Source organism: Rhinolophus hipposideros (assembly GCF_964194185.1).
Source record: "Rhinolophus hipposideros genome assembly, chromosome: 20".
Classification (NCBI taxonomy): domain Eukaryota; kingdom Metazoa; phylum Chordata; class Mammalia; order Chiroptera; family Rhinolophidae; genus Rhinolophus; species Rhinolophus hipposideros.
In genome coordinates, this window is record NC_138066.1 from 13,423,748 (window position 1) to 13,441,478 (window position 17,731).

The 17,731-nt window shown below is 51.3% G+C and overlaps 1 protein-coding gene and 1 pseudogene across 4 annotated transcripts; both read right to left on the reverse strand.

Moving 5' to 3' along the window:
* Positions 1-358: 358 nt before the first annotated feature.
* On the reverse strand, positions 359-17,502 carry CTNS (cystinosin, lysosomal cystine transporter). 3 transcript variants are annotated; one of them, XR_013991916.1, is made up of 13 exons: positions 17,371-17,502; positions 16,373-16,452; positions 12,377-12,455; positions 11,098-11,182; positions 9,725-9,828; positions 9,489-9,620; positions 6,170-6,269; positions 5,965-6,084; positions 4,697-4,867; positions 2,783-2,900; positions 2,415-2,529; positions 913-2,054; positions 385-544 (listed from the first exon to the last, which is right to left on the reverse strand). XR_013991916.1 is itself a non-coding variant. In XM_081028623.1 (12 exons), exons 2-12 carry the CDS (start codon positions 16,431-16,433, stop codon positions 1,937-1,939), a joined length of 1,203 nt encoding a protein of 400 aa, XP_080884749.1. In that variant the 5' UTR covers positions 16,434-16,452; positions 17,371-17,502; the 3' UTR covers positions 359-1,936. The 3 variants fall into 3 exon arrangements, 2 of the variants coding, with proteins under 2 accessions (XP_080884749.1, XP_080884748.1); XM_081028623.1 differs by having other exon boundaries at positions 359-2,054; XM_081028622.1 differs by having other exon boundaries at positions 359-2,054; positions 17,043-17,431.
* LOC308488660 (transcription factor BTF3-like) lies at positions 8,489-8,976 on the reverse strand (annotated as a pseudogene). The gene has a single exon. The product of its transcript is annotated as a transcription factor BTF3-like (transcript).
* Positions 17,503-17,731: the final 229 nt, after the last annotated feature.

The following is a 17,731-nucleotide window of genomic DNA, read 5'->3' on the forward strand; positions in this document are numbered from 1 at the left end:
GCTGCTGACCTGCCCCAGATGCTCTGGGATGAAGCCCCACTATTCCCAGGCCACGTCTATGGGAATGTGTGGGAGCACCTTCACTGGAAGCATGACAGGGAGCCCCCCAACTTACAGTGCAAACCTGGTCTCAGCTCCCACCCAGGAGGGGCCGCATGGACACCAAGGGGTTCATGGGAAAAACACCCGCCCTCTCACTCTTAAGAGCACTCAGACCATCAGCCAGGGCTACAACCCCAAATGTTTTCAGGGACTGCTATCCGGAAAGATGGGGTGAGCTGGAGAGCTCGGCGGCCTCTGCCTGGCCCACTATTGGCTGCATTACCAGCTCTGGGAATTGTTGCCACTCGTGGACCTACTGCCAAATCAGATTTTTTTTTTATTGGGGAATATTGGGGAACAGTGTGTTTCTCCAGGGCGATCAGCTCCAAGTCGTCCTTCAATCTAGTGGAGGGCGCAGCTCAGCTCCAAGTCCAGTTGTCATTTTCAATCTTAGTTGCAGGGGGCACAGTCCACCATCCCATGCGGAAATCAAACTGGCAACCTTATTGTTGAGAACTCACGCTCTAACCAGCTGAGCCATCCGGTCGCCCCAAATCAGATTTTCAAGTTTTCAAATCAGATTTTTGAAATCTCCCATTTTTAAAGTGTGGCACTTGGTAAAAACACTGGTGGCCCACATAAAACGGGTGTGCGTGTTGGTTAGGCTGCAGTCTCTGCTTTGGGAAAACAAGGTCCTAAATTCTTTGATATTTTGTTACAACTGGATAGAGGAAGAATCTGGAAAAATCAGACATCCCCCCATTCCCAGTGGTGGCGTGCCCGTAAAGACCTCATCCAACCCCTGTTCACAATCACAGCTTGAGCAGCGTGCCCTTGGTAATGCAGAGACGTGGTATCTGTGGGACCTACCTGGCCCAGAGCAGGCAGGCGTCTTGCATTATCCAAGAGGGTTCCACTGATGAAATGCTGGGCTGGCACGCAGGCACCTTGGGATTGGTGAACTTCACAACCTCATGCGTTTCCTTACATGGAGTAAGGCCGTCTCCCTAAGCCCTATGGACTTGGTTCTGAAGCCAACACACCTGCCTCCTGCATCTGGCAAATGCTCAGTTTGCAAACAGAAACAATCAGGTTTTAATTCAGAATACAGGCCCCTCACATCGATCTGTAGTAAAAAAGTCGGAGTGGATTGACAAACTCAAGGCATGTACAAGGCACTTCCTGGGACCCTCCCTTCCTGCCACAGGAAGGGCAACTGCTTGGGTCGGGAGGGAAGAGATCAGGGTTGGGCCCATGAGGATTGTGTGAGGTGGTCACAAGTCCTTATCTGGGGCTCCTGAACAGCGACAAAATTGGTGAGTCTCAGGTAGGGGGTGGGGAAGGGAGGGAAGGGGGGCCTGCCCTCCCCTCCATGGGAGCTACTCACCATTTGGCAGGTCTAAGAGGCCTCTAAGGCGTGTGTGAGTGTGTGTGTGTCTCCTGCACACCAGATGCAGGGTAAAGAACGGTGGGAGGGGCTCACATGGGGCCCCTGACTCTGGGAAAGTGGAGGCAGGCAGAAGGCAGAGGAAAGTAAGCCACTCACTTCTAAAACATCCCTCCAGGAAATCCAAAAAGGGGTTAGTGTGATAAAGATCCAGAGAGGGTTGAGCATGAGACCAGTTCAGGGCCAATCTGTTGGCATCTCAAGGCCCAGAAATACTGCTTTAGGAGGCCCTGGCCCGGGCCACCTGTGTAAGTGCAGTCGTGCGAGTTGAGTGTCAAGAAGATAAATGGTCAGAGAATGTGGCCTTCAGAGAAGGGACCCCAAAGCCCAACCCCAAAGTCCTAGCCGCTCTGCCACCAGCAATAGCACCTCGGAGTCCACTGGCTGTTTGGTCTCTGGGAACACAGCAGTGGCAGCAAAGCACCCTCGGCTCTCCCAGTTGTGAGGTCAGTCCTTCAAGCTGCTCCCAGAAACACTGGTTGCTTGGGGCAAGGTCTTCGGCTCCAAGCTCAGTGCCCAATCCTGCTTGGGATGGCTGTCAGAGCCTGTATGTGCTGCCTGAAGCCTTAAAGAAAATAGAGACGGCAGCATCAAGTTGTAGGAGGCCAGATTCCTGGCGAGTAAGGCCGGGGAGGGGCTAAGTCTTCTGGGGAGGCTGCGAGGGGCCGCCAGCAGCTGGCTTTTAATCTCGGAGCAGGGTCAGGTGTCTGTGCCAGAGGGAGGTTTCTCCCTGGCCCTGGAGAGTCCTGGACGAAGGCGGGCTGGTTAGGATTTAAGGCGTTTGGCCCTGAGGAAGAGAGCGCTTCTCCACTGTCAGCACACGGAGCCAGCCCTGCACGCCAGACCACTTCTCCAGCCTTCCTGGGGGGCACAGGGCCCAGGCCGTTTACACTGGGGCCCTCGGTGCTAGTTCACCTGCTCATACCCTGGTTTCTTTCTGTATAAGCAGAAATGCTGGATGAAGAAGACAATATCGAAGAAGATGGAGAAGATGCCGAGTCCAAACTTGGTGGGGTCTCCAAAGATCAATGTCCACTGGTCTGTGAACAGCCAGAGGGGACAGAAGCCGGTTTTAGCATGGCAGCTCCTGAAGCAGCTGGAGCATGTGGGGCTACATGGTGGGTGTGTGTGTGGGGAGGTCCTCACCTGCCCAGAAAGCCACAAACCCTCCAGCTGCAAATGCCCCAGGTGATCTAGGGGCTGGGGTTGCTTGGATGCCCAAGCTGCAGGGCTGGGGGTTGGGGGGCAGCCAGCCCCCAGCTTGTGCCTGCAGCCCACCGCTGGTTGACTCACCGTTGTTGTAGGACTGGAGGAACATCTGGAGGAGGCTGAAGCAGCCCCCAGTGAAGTCCAGAAGCACATTACCAATGCTCCAGCCCTCAGTGCTTTTGTAGTGAAAGTTCATGTAGGCCTGGCAGACAGAGATGAAGGGGCGTGAGGGGGCTGGGTGGCTGCCTCGTGCACCTTGTGACTGCGGCTCTCAACAAGAGCAGCTCTAATTCCTCCCACTCATGTGCTCTGGCCTCTGCTCCAAGGAACACAGTGACCTTTGGGCGCTGACAGCCCTGGCGGAGTCTGGATGGGTCCTGCGGTCTCATCTGCATGCACAACAAACAGAGCTGCCTCCTCCTCCCATTCCTGCACCCCCAGCTCCAGTGGAGGGAGGCTGAAATGCTGCTTCTCCATCTTCATCATCCCTCCCTGTTCTGGGACCCTGAGCCCTGTCCTGGTTTTCCAGCAACTCTTGAGTTTTCTCCTCACCCCCAATGAAGATTCTCCCCAAACTCAGCCTGGACTTCATGTTGTGCCTGTGAACTTGGGCTGGGGGCCTGATTGTCTGGTTTGGAATCCCAGCTCAATATTGGAGCTTCGTTAGCTTGGGAGAGTTACTTGAGTTCTCCTAGCCTTGGTTTCCCCATCCGTAGCATGGACTTAACTCCCATCTCAGCCCTGGCTGGGTTCTGGGGCCTCTGTCTCAGACTTCCCAGGTTTAGTGGGCGAGTCCACTCGGACACCGCCCCCTCTTTCTCCTGCCAGTGTCCCACCTCCTTCTTCCCACACCAGCACCCTCTGGGTTTCTCTGAGTGGTGTGACCTCCCTTCCTACCACCTGGGAGGGCGGGCTTGGCCTTGGTGGTGGTCTTCTCCTACTCAGCCACCAGCCAGTCCCCTTTTTCGTCCTCTCCCACCCTCTCCATACTTGCCGTCACCTCACCAGTCTTGGACAGTTCCAAATGTCTCCAACTGGGGCTCCTGCCTCCCAGGTTTCCCAGCCCGAAGGCTTTTACACTCAGGGACTGAGGTCCCACTTCCCGCAAGATCTTCCCCCACTCTGAAGCCTTCACCCCAAGCCCCCTGGGACCTGGCCCCTCCTTTCTAGCTTCACTGCCTCCCATGCTTTCTGCCTGTGCTGTTGAGTAACCTGCCCCTAGCCTGCCCTCCTCGTGTCCACAGAATTAAGTCTTGCTCCATCCTTAAGGGTCTGGCTCTGTTTCCATGCCCTTCCAGGAGCCCGGCCTTGACTCTGGCCAAAACGCTCTCCTTCCTGAGCGCGTGGAACACAAGGTTCCCTGTGCTGGGGAAGCTGGAAAGGAAGCTTCTCCATTGAGAATGGGTGAGTGAGAGGAGGCCCTAGATTCCAAAGTGGAGTCTGCATTTGGCATTTGTTTCATATGTGACCCTGTCCCGGGCCATTCCAGCTATGGGGGAAGACGTGTTTGACTCTAAGTCCCCGGATCTGAATAGCACTGAGGACTAAGGGAGGCGGCTGAGGGCCCACGAGGAGGACCCATCTCTGGACGGGAGGTGGAGGTCAGTGGTGGGCTCTCTTCTCCCCCCTAATCTTTCCCAAGTATCCTGCTGCTGCTCGTCAGGGACACCAGCTTGGGAATGCGGGGCAGAACTGAAGTCCTTAGGAAAGCTGGGATGGACAGCCGGGAGGGACCTGCACAACCCGACTCAGAGCTGAGCCTGAGCTCAGAGAAGTCACTGACTTCCTCGTGAGATTCCCAGCTCCAGGGAGGAGCAGGTGGCGGTAACAGACAGCTTTGTGTCCTGCCCCGCTCCTGCTGGGCTCATGGCTTCCCCTGCGGCTTTCCATCCCTGTCTCTTTACCCTAGTCAGAAGCTGCCCCCCAGGAGCAGCGCCTGGGGTCTGTATCACCCCCCTCACTCTAATAGCCATGTGAAAAGGAAGGCCCTGAAGGTACCTGTGGAAAGTACTTGACCAGTGTCACCGCGAGCTTGATGTAGGAGAAGCAGAAGAGAAACTGCAGCCATGTGATTATCCCGACTGCGGCCATCACCATGATGATGAGCGCGAAGATCCAGGAGAGCACCAGGAAGCCGATGGTAGGCCAGGACACACGCTGGTTGCCTCGCTGAGGGGGGCAGGGAGGGGAGGTACGTGGAGGGAGGTGGGGACACGGAGAGCCCAACACCAGCATGGCCTCGTCACTATCAGGCTCTCTGTCGGTCCTTCTTGGATTTTCCAGAACCATTCGCTTCTTGTTTCCACAGTGCAGAACCAGGGGCCTCTCAGAGCCCACAGAGCAGAGTGTTGGGGACAGAACCCCCACACACTGGAGGCCTGGCACCTCATCCCCGCTCAGGCTTGTTCCACAACCCAGAGGGAACCTGATCATCTCTGAAATCTGTCCCCGCCCCCTACCTCTCCCCAAAGTAGGCCTCCTTCATTCAAGCTTCATTCACAGCAAAGAGGAAGAAACCCTAGAAGGTTTGTGAGGGTGGGGCCCAAGCATCTCCCAGCTGGCACTGTGTGTGCGAAGGGAACTCGCTGAGAAGTGGTGCACCCACAGGGAAGTGGAAGAAAACGTGCATGTCAGCCACCCCCAGAAACACAGCCTAAGGATACCCTTCCCAGCTGGAGCACCAGATGACCCTTTGGTAACATGGCTGAGTCCAGGCTCCTCAGCCTGGCACTCCAGACCACTCAGGACCTCTCGGGACCCTCATGAGCCTGCTCGCCGCACTGGCATCCTGAACCCCAGCTACCCCCATGTGAAGTCCCTTGGCCTTCACAGTTGTCTCCGTGCTGGGCGGTGCCCCCCTTCTACCCCCCCCCCCCCCCCCCCCCGCCTTAGCCAGGGGAACTTCACTCATCCCTTGAACCACACTAAGCACCATTTCCTTGATGCCCTCCTCCCCCTCCTCCCTGGCTGGGTCAGGCCTCCTGTGCTTCCTGTGCTCTCCCCTCCCCCTCAGCTCTCAGCCTGCTGGGTCATCCTGCTTCTCTGTGGCCCTCACCCCAGACTGAGGGGGGCCCAAGGGCTTGGGCTTATGGGGCGGTCCCTGTGCCCAGCGCAGGGCCTGGCTTATTATCTTGGCCCCAGTAAGCCGGTGCTGAGTTAACAAACACGTGTGTGTCTTCCATAAAACAGTAAGAATGGATGGTGGGTATTGGTCTGGCAGCTCACGGGGGGTGCAGGGCAGGGCAGGTGCCAAGTTCACCTCTCACCTCATACAGGAAGCACTGCACCAGGACAACCAGGGTGAGGGCGACCGCGTGCAGGCTGAAGAAGACGTCATTACTCTCCACAGGGTTCACTCCATTCGGGTATTTGAGGAAAAACTGCTCCTGGGGGGAGGGGGGTGGAGAGAAGCTGAGGGGTGAGGGGTGGCCAGGCCACTGCACAGCTTGGGGTGGGCGGGCAGTGTCATACCTCAATGTGGGGCATCCAGAAGAGGCCGACGTTAAACACGCTGTAGGCCACGAAGCCCGTCAGGTTCAGGGTGACAAAGTCAAAGCTCAGACCAACAACACTGTGGGGCGGGGAGGTGGAGACACAAAGTAGGGCAGTGGGTGAGAGGCGCCGCCAGGGGCCCAGGAGGACAGAGCTCCCAGCACACAGGAAGGAGGGCTTGGCTCCTCCAAGCAGAGCACTGTCCTTGCGTCCCTCTCCATGCCACAATCGATGCCACCCCATCCCACCCTCTTGGGAACCAGTTTCCTCTGTGCCTCAAGTCCTGGCCCCAGAGGGAAGGCTGGAGGCCTCTTGCAGAAAGGAGGCATCTCTCTCCTGGGCTCCCAGCTCCGCAGCCCCCTAAGAGGCCCACATGGCTCGGGTGATGGCAGGGGAGCAAGCGTCCTTGCTGCAGGAAGAGGCAACCCCAGGCCCACTTTGTATGTATGTAGCTAAGCATTTGACGTATAATTGACATATGATATCCTCGTCATTTCAGGCATACATCACAAAATGATCCCGCTAAGTCTACTTACCACCTGTCACCATACAAAGTTATTACACTGTTATTGACTATGTTCCCTATGTCGTATATCACACCCCTGTAACTTAATTTACAACTAGAAGTTTCTATTTCTTAACCCTCTTCACCTACTCACCCACCCAACCCCTCCTCTCTCTGGTAACCACCAGTTGGTTTACTGTATCTATGAGTCTGCTTCTGTTTTGTTCCTGTTTTTAGATTTCACACTGTAAGTGAAATCATACACTATTTCTTTTTTTTAAATTGGGGAATATTGGGGTACAGTGTGCTTCTCCAGGGCCCATCAGCTCCAAGTCCAGTTGCCATTTTCAATCTTTAGTTGCAGGGGGCACAGCCCACCATCCCATGCAGGAATTGAACCAGCAACCTTGTTGCTGAGAGCTGGCGCTCTAACCACCTGAGCCATCGGGCTGCCCCTACAGTATTTCTTTTTATTGTCTGACTTATTTCACTTAGCATAATACCCTCTAGATCCATCCATGTTGTTGCAAATGGCTAGATTTTGTTCTTTTTTATGGCTGAGTAATAGTCTGTGTGTGTGTGTGTGTGTGTGTGTGTGTGTATCACATCTTCTTTGTCCAGTTGTCTATGGATAGACACTTAGGTTGCTTCCGTATCTTGGCTATTGTAAATAACGCTGCAATGAACATAGGGGTGCATATAGCTCTTCAAATCAGTGTTTTCTTCTTTGGATAGATACCCAGAAGTGAAATTGCTGGGTATATAGTTCTATTTTTAATTTTCTGAGGAACATTCACACTGTTTTCCATAGTGGCTGCATCATTTTAAATTCCCCCCAACAGTGTACGAAGGTTCCCTTTTCTCCACATCCTTGCCAAAGTTAATTTTTTTTCTTTTTGATGATATCTGTTCTGACAGTTATTCTAGTTCTACGAAAAATGCCATTGGTAACTTGATGGGGACTGTACTGAATCTGTCAATTGCTTTGGGTAAGTATGGACATTTTAACAATTTGAATTCTTCCAACCATGAGCGCGGTATAGGTTTCCATTTATTTGTATCTTCGTCAGTTTCTTTTATCAATGTCTTCTGGTTTTCAGAATACAGGTCTTTCACCTCCTTGGTTAAATTTATTCCTAGGTATTTTAATTTTTTGGTCAATTGTAAATGGGCTTGGTTTCTTAATTTCTCTTAGTGTATAGCAATGCAACATAAATGCATTTCATCTTCATATAAGCGAGGTGCCCTTTCAACCACTGTTTTTTGGCTGTGTTCCGAGTGGGCGAGTCCTTCCCTGGTGCAAGTCTCTGCATCAGGGATGGGATTCCCTTTGTCATCGTGTCTCCGTCTCTCCTACCCTTCTCTATGTGGTCTCTCTGTCCTTGGTTGTGCAGAAGCTGTTCAATCGGCCCCCAGTTCTTCTTCAGGAGGAAATGCTCTATATGTAGGTGTGTATTTGGTGTGTCAGTGGGAGGAGATGAGTTCAGGGTCTGCCTGAGCCTCTATCTTGCCCTCTCTTCTCACTTTGCTTTTTATTTTATTTTATTTACTAGGCAAAGATTAACCTTTTTTTCAAACTTTATTCCCAAGCTTCTTCACCTTAATTAGCTGCAAAGAATGATCTCTGTATAAGCAAAAACTGAGAAGAGCTGCAATGTCCAAAGGGTTTGGGCTTAAAAATACGAGATCAAGATTTGATCAGCTCCATGAACAAAATTTTAAAAAGCAGTCATAATATAAAATAGCAGCTCCCAGTAACTTCTTCAAGATTCCTCTTCTTCAGTTGACTCAATTCAGTTTGCTTCATTCTTGGAAGCCTCAACCTTCTCCACAAGATCTGCAACTTCATCATCCTCCTCCTCTCCGGTAGCAAAGTGGTGCTTTTCCATCCCCAGATGGTGTGGGCAGAACTTCGGCCAGTCTCCTTGAACTAGTGAGACTGTCTGCACTGAGCTGGTTTAAGATGCCAGGTAGCGTTTCTGTCAGCCGCTTGGCCTCAGCGTGGTCTGTGATGGTGAGAGTATTCGCTGCCACAGAGCCCTGAACGTCATGATTGTTAGAGTGGGTCCCTGTTCCTTGGTTTGGGAACACAGTCACCTCCTCAGTACCAAAGACAGTGTTTACCCCTAACTTCTTTAAGGAGAACTGGAGTCTTTTTTTTATCATCTGCTGTAGCTGTTCTGTGAACCACCTTTTTTCTGCCAGCAGCTCCTCTCCCACCAGCGCGCACCAGTGCCTGCAGTTTGGCAAGTTTCTCCTGGTTCATGATAGTTTCTTTCATCTTGGAGAGGAAACGGGGCCGTGCAGGGGACTAGAGCTGGCGCTCAGTGGGTCTTGGGCAGACCAGCTGAGAATAAACGCACACAGGAGGGGACGCAAGACGGCAGCTAGAGCTGTTTGTAAAATCAAGGTGGGAAGGCTTCATCAACAAGGCTGAAGGATCCAACTCGGGCATTGGAGCACGACTTCACCCTAACTCCCCCAGAACTGGATGGACCAGGAGGAGAGCATATTTGGGTGGACTTCCCTACCGTCCAGCCCACTCTCCACTTCACTGAGAAGCCCCATTTCAGTGCTTTCACAGGGAGTAGCTGAATCGGGCAAGACACCAAATGCCCAGCAGTGCAAGAGCTACCACAGCTCTTAGAGCTTTCACATTGACAACATTCTAGAAAGGGCGGGAAGAGAGAAGAGCAGAGGGGGAAAAGTCTGAACCCATGCTGCCTACAGGCTCTCTGGAATGCCCGTCATACTGCCCCCAAATGAACCCGTACATACAGCGCAGCAAGTTACCTTTTCCGCTTCCAGTTCTTAATCACCTGAGGGTAGAAGGAGATGGACCAGGCTGCGAAGTAGATCCAGCCAGTCACCTGGTTTATGATGCTAATGACACTGCTGTGGATCACCAGGAAGCGTATCCTTGGGCTAGAAAGAATTTGGGGACCAGTCTGAGCTGAGGCTGGGCTTCTGAAGAACCCTCCTTTGTGCCCAGCACTACCTCCCTTTGCATCATTTGAGGCCCAGCTTACCCAGTTTGGTTGGAATGATTTCCATGCAGAAAAACAGTAATTTGTCCCACATTTTGAGATGTCACTTGAAAAGAGGAATTTGTCACTCTGGGAGGCACCACAACCTGTAAGGAAAACTGAGTTTGATCCAGTGCCATGTATTTATGTATTATTTACGGGGCCCTCACGGAGTGTCTAGCTCAGGCTATGCACTCGGAAATGGAGGACAGATCACACAAGGAGCTTCCTTCCAGGAGCTTCCTAACCAAAGGGAGAAAACCATGGGCCAGCCAGCCAACTGGAACCCCCCATACACCTGTGTGTTAAGACTCACTGAGCAGAAAAATAGTTCTGCTCTCAGGCCTTCCCCTGGCTTATCTCTCACAGAAGATGGGATGGTTCTCTTTGTCACTAGCCATGTGACCTGTAGATCAAGCCAGACCTCAGAGAGATGAGTGCCAGATCTGCGGTTAGAACCAACAGTTTTTCTTACCCTGCAGCAGGCCTCAGACCCTGGCGCAGAAGTTGTGAGAAAGGGCCCTGTTTAATGATGTATGACGTTCGCCATGGGATGAGATGAGACTCCCTTCTCACACAAGGTCCTTTCAGGTAGACACCCTTCATCTGACCACGTTTCAATACTATCTGTTTGCTAGGGGGCTCAGAGCAGGTTTGCAGCCCATTTCTATAACCACACAGGGCCTCATGACATGCCTCACGGTTATCAATTTCATCCCTGCATTCATCTTGTCTGTTTTTAACCCTCATTTACTCTCCACATCACTGCCTCCCCTCTTGACATTTTTAAATCTAGTTTATTGGTAAGTGGCTCAAATCCTCGGTAAGGTAGAAGCAGGATATATATTCACAGATAAATGTATAAGGGCTATGAATAGTTACCGCTGTGATACCAGACAGACGCTGACACTGCATTTTGGAAACAACACTCGACCCATGGCGTTTTAGAACAGTGCTTTGCAAACTTGAATGTGGACCCAAATCATCCAAGGATCTTACTCATATAAAGATTTTGAATCTGTAGATCTGGGATGGGGATGCATTTCTAAGAAGTTTTCAAGCAGGGACAATGCTGCTGGTCCATGCACACCCTTTGAGTAGCAAGGTGTTAGAAAACCACCTTAAGAATTTCTTCTACATTCTCAGAAACATTTTTTGCCTCAGATTGCTTACAATCAGCTTCCTAATCCCATCTATATGGCATAAAATATCAATCCTCAAAGAGATCAACAAAACTAAAATCAGAGGTTTCTAGAATAAAGGGACAGGGGCAGCCTATGGTAAAAAGCAAGGTAGCCTATTTCCAAAAGCACTTAATTAAAATGTGTTTTGTTACCCAGCAGTTGAATACCCATCAGTTAAGATTCATTACTTACTTCCTCAGGGAGCTCAAGGATAGTGATATTTTTTGAACGAAATGTGATTTCAAAAGTGATCACCAAGGTTGCATTTAATGGGTGCCTGTGGAGGACAAGAGTATGATTACTGCTGGGAAGTTGGACACTGTGAGATCTCAACCAACCTCTGTATTTCATATCGGACCTGTCATTTCTCAAGCAATTAGGGTGAGGAAGTGCTACGACTTGGCCTGAAGGGTAGAGAGGGGGGCTCCCTGCTCCTTAGGAGTTTTCTCTTTATCAGGAGATAAGACGTCCCACTGGGGCCGGGTGAGAACGTGAGAAACTGGCTGTGAATGCTAAATAAGGTGTCCAGAGTCTGACATGACCACGGTGTCTGCTGTGGTGGGAAAGGCTTCTGAGAGGACTCAGGTGTGAGCAGGGAGCAGTCCGTGGGGGCCTCAAGCCTGGCTCTCGAGGCCTGGGTTAATTTGGAAGGCAATGGAAAGCCACTCAAGGATTCTGGAGAGGGGAGAGTTGTGGTGAGGGGTTGATGTGTCAGATTTACAAGGTGTCGATGTGCAGAAGTGGCAGGGGCTGGGAATGGAATGCAGGGCTGTTAGGGAGCTGTGGTACCAAGGCCTTGGTTTGACAACAGACTCTGTAGGAGAGGTGAGGAAAAGGGAGAAGGGTCAAGAGAAAAGGACAGGGTTCCAGACCTTCGTCTTTAGGAATCTTTGTGGCTAGGAGGCAGGAGTAGGGCAAAGCAGTGAAGGATACAAAAGAAAAGGCAGGCTCTCTGGCAGTCTGGACTACTTTGGCACCCTCATGTCTGAACCAGCGGAGGTCAGCAAGAAAACCCCTCAGACAAGGCTAAGCATGAGAGTCCCATGAATGCGCTCCACCCAGTGAGTCCACTTCTGCTTTTGGAAACGGTCTCCGAAGTACTCAGTTCCTTACTCCTGACCTTCAGGGCTCTCCTCAAATATTTAGAACCTCAGAAAGGACCACTCTGAGGTCTGAAATCAACTGCTGGTCACTCAAGGACTCTTCTCAGCTGGGGAAAAGGCTCACGTCTCTGGCAAGAAGCCCCCTTCCTGCTCCTCCCACCAGAAACCAGGATTCAGCAGCTGGGGGGAGAGACTCTGGGACCTCGACCTGCAGCCCAGGGGTAGCACCTCTCTTTCTCTGGCGGGTTTTAAAGTGAAGAGAAGAGCATCACTCTTGAAACATGAAAGGACTGAGCCAGGGGTCAGCCTTGACCCAGCTGGGGGGTGAACGAGCTGGGCTAAGGACAGCACTGGGCCTGGGAACTTACTGAAGGGAGATGCTGATGTTCTCTGAGCTTCCATTTTCCAGCTTCACGGTGGGAGGAACAATGAGGTTGTTCACCGACTCTGGAAGGACCCAAATCAATGACATGCGTCATTAGGTCAGACAACGTAGGCCCATGAGGAGACACTGGGACAAGGGTTCCTGTCATCTGAACTTGTGAGCTCTGACTCATGACAACCCCTGTCTTCTAGGGAAAGACGAGGTGCTTCTGAGAGGCTGAGCGGTGAGACTGGAAACCCAAGGCCTCATGATATTCTTTCGCCTCCTGCTGCCAGAGACAGACAGAAGGAGACACAGGCCTGAGCAGGAGACGCTGTAGTTTCCTCCACCCCAACAGGACAGGCTCTGAGGGTGTGCAGTTGAGTTACCAAGAGATAGTTTTAGAACCACAGAGCCCCAAAGCTGTCACACAGGAATTCAAGTCACAATCTGGGATTGGAAAACGTGGACTTGAATCACTTCTTCAGACTGAAATCTGAAGTGTCCTGTTTGTGGAGCTGTCATAAAACGACCCTGCAGAACTGGTCCAGCCCCTTCTTATACTCAGAGACACATGGCGTCCAGCTAACCAGTTCCTGAAGAACCCCTTTTGGGCCCCCATACTAACCCGGCTCAACCCATTCACTCATCCCCTCCCTGGGGCTGACTCTGCTGGGAGAAGACTCGGGTGAACAAGACACTGTTTCACTCGCAGGCAGTTAGGTGTTAACTCAGGATAAGGTAGACAAATAATAGGCCTCTGGGGTGAGAGAGGAAGCAGGTGTGGGAGGCCCCCCTAACATGAGTGAGTCTGCCTCTCTCTGACCTCTTCTTATGTCTTTCGGACAGTCCCCACCCCACCCCACCCCTACTCCCAAGTGTGCTCAAAGCTCAAGGCACCTGTCCAGCTCACCTCCTTTACCCTAGGTTATGCACGGCCTACGGTGTGACCATGAATCTAGACTGGGGCTGGAATGGGGCCCCCAAGGCGAAAGCAGGCACTGAACTTGATGAAGATGGTCCTTGTGGGGCTTGTGGCTGCAGGCAGGGCCCAGGGCTCCCTCTCCTCAGACCCATCAAAGGCAGAAGATGAAGAACTGAAATTTTAGGTGCTCAGCTTGGAAGAGAACTTAAAAGTTTCCTGATTCAACCTCCACGCTCTGATCCCCTTTCTCAATACTCCTTCCTGGCAGTTTCTCTTTCTCTGCCTGGACACGTTGAGAGAAAGTAACTCCACCTCCTCCAAGGGAATGGGCCAGTCTGGAATTGGCACTCCGGAGCCTCGCTCTGCTCCCTGGGACCTCTCAGACCCTATCGGAGCCCCCTTTTCCACGCTAACTCTATATGAATAACCCTACATGAATCCTAACATGAATGCAGATGCAGGCGCTGTCCCTCGTCTGCAAGTCTCCAAGCTGACTCTCCCAGTCCTGGTCTGCAGTCCCCTACCAGGGTCCCTCAGAGTGGCATGTCCAACCCTAGCCCTTGCAGAGGTGAAGCTGCTCAGAGCAGAGTAGGATGGTCTGTCCCCTACATGTAGCCTCGGGGCTTCGAGGCAGCTTTGGCAAGTCTGCCTCTTTTTCACACTCACTGCTCTGGGCTTGCACAGCTGGGGTGGTAGGATTTAAGGTCCCTGCACCACACCAGATGAGCAAGACCCTGACAAGACAGAGCCCAAGACAGAGATACTGAAAGTGATGCCAGGTAGCCACCAACACCTCTGGGTCTCTGGGCTCTGCTGTGGCTGTGGTCAGCAAGAGTGGGAGATCTCCACGGCCTCTGCTCTTTTACCGAGGCTGTGAACTCTTAAACAACCAGATCAAGGAATGTTTACTTCTCTCTACAGAGGGCCACCGAAGACAATAGTTCTCAGCAGCTGAGAGAGTGGGCTCTGAAGTCAAACAGATCCATCCTGGCTTTGTCACTTCCTCGCTGTGTGACCATGGGCAAGGTACTTAACCTCTCTGAGCCTGTTTCCTCACATGTAAAATGGGGAGAATAGTACTACCCATCTTACAAAGCATCGTGAAGATAAAGTGGTGTTATTTGTGACATTCCACATGGCCCGAGTGTTAAGTAACTGTTGGTGACTATTCTTATCATCATGTAAACAAGGCAGTACTGTGTTTTTGTTTGTTTGTTTTAGTTCAAGATGGAAGGCAGTTAGGAAGCTGGCATCGTATCCTGGGAAAGCACATTTTAAAGTTTGCCATGGGGCACAAGTCTCTGGATACCACATCAGAATTACGACATGAGTTTAATGAGACCACCCCAGGTTTTTCCTCAGGAGAGTCTGTTTTTTTTTTTAAAATCTAATACTTATTGGCATCTCGTAATGTGCTCCTCACCCCATACCAGCCACTCAGCGACGCTGTTAACTCCCATTCTTTAATTATTACAACAGTGAGAGGTGGGAATTATGATTCCTATTTCAGATATTAAAAAACCCTGAGAATTCCAAGAGGGAAAGTGTCTTGCCCACACAGCTCAGAAAAGATGGCAGCAGGATTCAAATCTAGGCCTGTCTGGTCTAAGGCCCAGGTTCCTGCCACTAGGTTGCAGGGCCTCACGATTCCACCCAAGCAAGTCAGAGGCAAAATACTCTGAAGGGCAACCATCTTACCTACAGTCCCTTTTTGGAAAGTGGATGATCACTTTCCAAAGCAAAAAGAAGACAGACCCGGCAGAATGAGGTCAGAAAGCCAATTCCAGTTACTTGATTTTTATGGTGGCTTCCACTCTTCTTGAGAATGACATTCAGGAAAGCAGGTAAAGTGATAAAATGGAGCAGGGACCCTACACACGTCCCATCTTTGTTACTTTCTAGTTCTGTGACTTTGGGGAAGACTTCTACCCTCTCTGGGCCTAAAGTTTCCCTCTGTATAATTGAAGTGGGTTTGCTTTTCTTCCCCAGAGCAATGCATTGGCATTGCTAATGGAGCTTTACTTAAAGCCTGCCAATGCATGTGTGCATACACCTACTGGATCCCAGAGAATATGACCCAGTAGGTCTGGAGTGGGGCTCTGGCATCTGTACTGAGAAATGCCAGGCTTCGTGGTCCGATCTTTCCTTTCCTGGAAATTGCTTATCCACAAGGTGTGACTGCAAAGTACCATGACAGCTTATCTAACAAACCTGGAAGAGCTCATCAGATGACTGTTTCCTCAGACATTTAAGAGGCCAGATAACTGTAATGTGCCTGGCTCTTGGGAAACTTCCACAGGATTTGTATTGTTTGTACAAGGTTCATTTGAAATCTTTAGTCAGGGATTTTAAGATGTATCGAATTTTTGATAACAGCCAAAATAATGGCCCTGGGGACCTAGGAAGGCTCAACACAAATTCCTTTTGTGGAAGGAATTTCAGCAATGCTTTGGACAATGAGAGAACTGATAATATGATGCAGGCCTCTCAGGGCCCTGCTCTGAAAGTCAAACCTTACAAGGATGTACAAACCCAACATGTTTGTTTGTTTTTTGTTTTTGACCACCAGCCAGCGTTCTGTAAAGCCCCTAGCTCTGTCCCTCAGTCCCTCTCCAAAGGAAAGGTTTTCTCATCTTACAAGGGTACTCTGGGCAGACGCTAGGTGTCTGTGGCCTAGCAGAGCCAGGCACAACAAAGTGGCCACAGCACCTGCTTCTGCAGCATCTCCCAGGATCCGTAACTCCCTCTGTGAGGTCCACAGGGCAGGGACAAAAGCCCTTCTTTACAGATATTATCCCAGATTGTTGGAACTCTAGTTTGATTGTGGTGATACAGACAAGGTAATAGGGATTCCAGGGCAGAAGGCCAATTATTTATGGAACCATCTGGCTCCCTGTAAAACTCCTAGACCCTAGACTTGGGTCTGCTCCACCACCCAGTGGCTGTTTGACCAAGGGGCAGGCAAGTACTCCTAATCTGGACAGTTCTAAACCCTTGGCTACAAACAGATCAGGTTACTTACACTATAGCACCATTCCCTTCTTTGCAAAGTTGATGACCCATTTCTAAACTTACCACATTTCTCTATGAGCTTCAGGGGAAAAAGGATAAAAATAATCAGCCAACTCTTTATCATGTTCCTCGATATCAAAGAACTAGGGAGAAAAACAAATAACAAGAGAAGTTCAGGTTAAAGTTGGATCTCAGTAGCAAGTGGACAATATGCCACCTGGAACCATGGCGTGGACAGTTCATAAAGGACTTTCACTTACACCTGTGACCTCATGGGCTTTGCATCACCAGCTTGGAGAGGAGGACCGCAGGGAGGACTTATCTTTCTTTGATATATGAAGAAATGGGCTCAGAGAGACTATGTGGGTTGTGTAAGATCCCACTCTGAGGAAGTGGGCAAACACTTAATTTTTCTCTCTTTAACTGCTTCTTGCAACCTAGTTAACAGAAAGGAAGAATGCAGTTTTATGGGCTAAGGGTTCTTTTTTCCCAGTTATTAAACCTGTGGTCAGATATTTGACTTTGTGAACCTATAAACCTTAAGGAGATTAATTTCAGTCTCTGTCCTAAGAGCCTAAGTGTTGTTATTTTCCTCAACAGGGTGGAAAAAGGCAGGGCCCAGTGGTCTACCCTTCCTTCAGCCAGAGGGAAGGGTGGGGGTCTCATCCTGCCCACACCCAGAGCTCAGCTTGGAGCTCAGTACGCCAAATGAGCGTCCTGGAATGGTCCTCACCGCGTCTCCCCTCTCCAAAGCAATCTGCAAACTCCGCGACTCAGATTCCGGCGGCAACGAAGCAGAAGGCGGACCTGCACTGGGGCAGTGCCACTCATAGCACCCCGGCAGCCGGGTGAACTCTGCCTCTGCTCATCACCACCTGGGCCCCCGAGCCTGGGGAATGTCCGGTGTCGCAAGGCCGAGATTGGTGGCAGGGGATGGAACCGTGGCGAGGCTGAGGGCTGGATTTACGGCAGGCTGACCTACCGACTTGCTGCACCAGTCGCTGTGCCTCAGCGGGTCCACGTGGGGAATGGAGGGAGGCTGTCGGGGCAATGGCTCTCACCTGCGATCCTCTGAGGTTCCGGGGACCGACCACACTGGACGAAGGATACGCTTCTGACTGTACTCGCTTCCCGGGGCGGGCTTGACGATATGAGGGGGGGGGGGGGGGGTGGCCTGAAGTCACGTGACCCGCATCACCTGAGTAAATATCTCGGCGCGATGCACTGTGGGAGCTGTAGTTTTCACGAGTCTTAGCGAGACAATTGGGCAGGTTTGGGGAGGACCGGAGGGGCGCATGCACTTTGTCAGGTTTGGGAGCTCGGTTCTCAGGAAGGATTAAGTCACTTTTAGGGACACAGAGGTTCTCGGAGCCCGGAGCGCCTGTCGGCGAACTTTGCACTGCTTTGGAGAGTAAAGCAGGG